Source organism: Aptenodytes forsteri, unplaced genomic scaffold (assembly GCF_000699145.1).
Source record: "Aptenodytes forsteri isolate BGI_AS27 unplaced genomic scaffold, ASM69914v1 Scaffold103, whole genome shotgun sequence".
Lineage (NCBI taxonomy): Eukaryota > Metazoa > Chordata > Aves > Sphenisciformes > Spheniscidae > Aptenodytes > Aptenodytes forsteri.
In genome coordinates, this window is record NW_008796051.1 from 665,482 (window position 1) to 667,707 (window position 2,226).

A 2,226-nucleotide genomic window follows, 5' to 3' on the forward strand; every position below is an offset into this window, starting at 1 on the left:
AGGGGAGACCTTATCACGCTCTACAACTACCTGAAAGGAGTGAGGTGGGTGTCGGTCTCTTCTCCCAGGCAACAAGTGATAGGACAAGAAGAAATGGCCTCAAGTTGTGCCAGGGGAGGTTTAGATTGGATATTAGGAAAAACTTCTTCACCAAAAGAGTTATCAAGCACTGGAACAGGCTGCCCAGGGAAGTGGTTGAGTCACCATCCCTGGAGGTATTTAAAAGAGGTGTAGATGTGGAGCTTGGGGACATGGTTTAGGGGTGGACTTGGTAGTGCTGGGTTAATGGTTGGACTCGATGATCTTAAAGGTCTTTTCCAACCTAAATGATTCTATGATTCTATGATCTTTAAGACATTAAGTTCCCACAAGTTCCTTGAAACGGGAGGCTGGGTGGAGAAGAAAGACACTTTTAGTGCTTGCATTAAAATGAGATGAATCTACACCTTTGACACTTTGGAGAATCTGCATAAGAGAGTACCACTATGAATATGACAACTGTTGGAAAAGCTTCAGCTGGTGCTTACAACTCTTAAGACAACAGAGACTTCAACACTGAGACCCAGGTCTGCTAGGACAGGGTTTCATCAGCTGCCATGGTCTCTAAAGGCTCTACACTACTACTTTCCCCCTTCCATCCCTAACAACACACATTATAATATGCATTCTCCCCAGGAACCACACCTTCACAATATGGTATTGGGTGGCTCCACTCTCCAGACTCCATGCATGTAAGTTTAGTCACTCCTGTCAGCTTAAACCCTTCTTCACAGGAAAACGTTACTTCACTGCCAACACTGTAAGTGTCCCCATATAAATGGCCATGCTCTGGATTTCCTGGATTACGGCACTTCACTGGTTCTGGGGAGAAAGAGAGAAACTATCAATAACATAACTAAGTACCAGGTTTTATAAACAAGTTGCAGGAGATATCCTTGGGAATTTTCTGAAAGTAGGAAGGCAGAGCAGGTGGAAAACTCTCATAAGTAGTTTACAGCCTTATCAGCTTTTCTCTGTTCTGCATGTAAATGACAGGTACTGAAGACTCATACAAGTAAGCTAATCTTGGTATGAGAGAGCCCTCTGTAACTGAGTTTGCATTCATTGTAAGAAGCATATCTTGCAGTCATTTTCCCCTCTGAGGGAAAGCCCATTCCAGCATGTCCAGCCCTGAACATGAAATTAGCTCAGCAACATTTTATCCCAACCTATGACACTGTCTTGTCATCTTCATGCAAAGTTCCTTGCTTAACGTTTCCACAGGCAGCTCAAGCCCTAGTCAGATGCCTGTATTCAAATATTTCTTCACTGCACACCTCTGCTCTGAGAAGTGACACATTGTGGCAGGCGGCCTTCTCAGGCCTTCAGCACATGTGCTCCATGTGCAAGAGGATTTTGTATGTGTTTATGTCTCGGAGCAGAATCCCAATGACAGCTGTCTCCATAGGGAGAGCTGAGTTCTCAAGAAACAAAAGGAGACACTTCATCACAGCCTCATTCAGGCCAAAGTGACCTGGAGATGAGAGCATGCCTGCCCTGTCCCTCCCTAGATATCAATAACTGGCAACTGTCTTCCACAGTGGAAGGCAGGATACTGGCCTACACAGAACCTTGGAAAAGTTAGCCTGATGTTTTTCTTTCCCATACCTGCACATTTTTTACCATCTCCTGTGTAAGGAGGGATGCAAGTGCAAACATAGGATCCATTTGTGTTGAGACAAGATGCATGCTCATCGCAGTCTGATCCAACAGCACATTCATCAACATCTACAAAAAAGAAACACAAAAAAGATGTCCCTAGGGTGGTATTTGTAATAAGGATCTGCTTTAAATTTCTGTCTCACTAACTGTCACGAGGAATCGCTTTAATTAGTGTAATTAAAAATCACTCTAACTTCAATCATTTTTGATGCACTAGTAAAAATATTTAATATTTAAATTAATATTTATACTTCCTACATAATTTACTGTACAATATTGTGAAACATGAGAAAATCAGAGACAAATCCTATTAACCTTCAGTCAATACTTCCACAAAAAGTATCTGGTTTCCAAGTAGTAAAAGAACAGGCATCGTAACTCAGGAGGACTACAAGGATGTCATGAGGTTATGCAGGGAGAAAATTAGAAAGGCCAAAGCCCAGCTAGAACTTAATTGGGCTACTGCCGTAAAAGACAGTAAAAAATGTTTCTATAAATACATTAGCAACAAAAGGAGGGCTAAGG

At 42.2% G+C, this 2,226-nt stretch overlaps 1 protein-coding gene across 1 annotated transcript in view; it reads right to left on the reverse strand.

Moving 5' to 3' along the window:
• The window catches only part of SVEP1 (sushi, von Willebrand factor type A, EGF and pentraxin domain containing 1), a 152,475-nt gene that overhangs the window by 40,751 nt on the left and 109,498 nt on the right, over positions 1–2,226 (reverse strand). Inside the window, exons 34-35 of the mRNA XM_019473913.1 lie at positions 1,648–1,767; positions 685–861 (exon numbers count right to left, since the gene is read on the reverse strand). Of these exons, the coding sequence (XP_019329458.1) occupies positions 685–861; positions 1,648–1,767 (297 nt within the window). The remainder of the gene's footprint in view (positions 1–684; positions 862–1,647; positions 1,768–2,226) is intronic.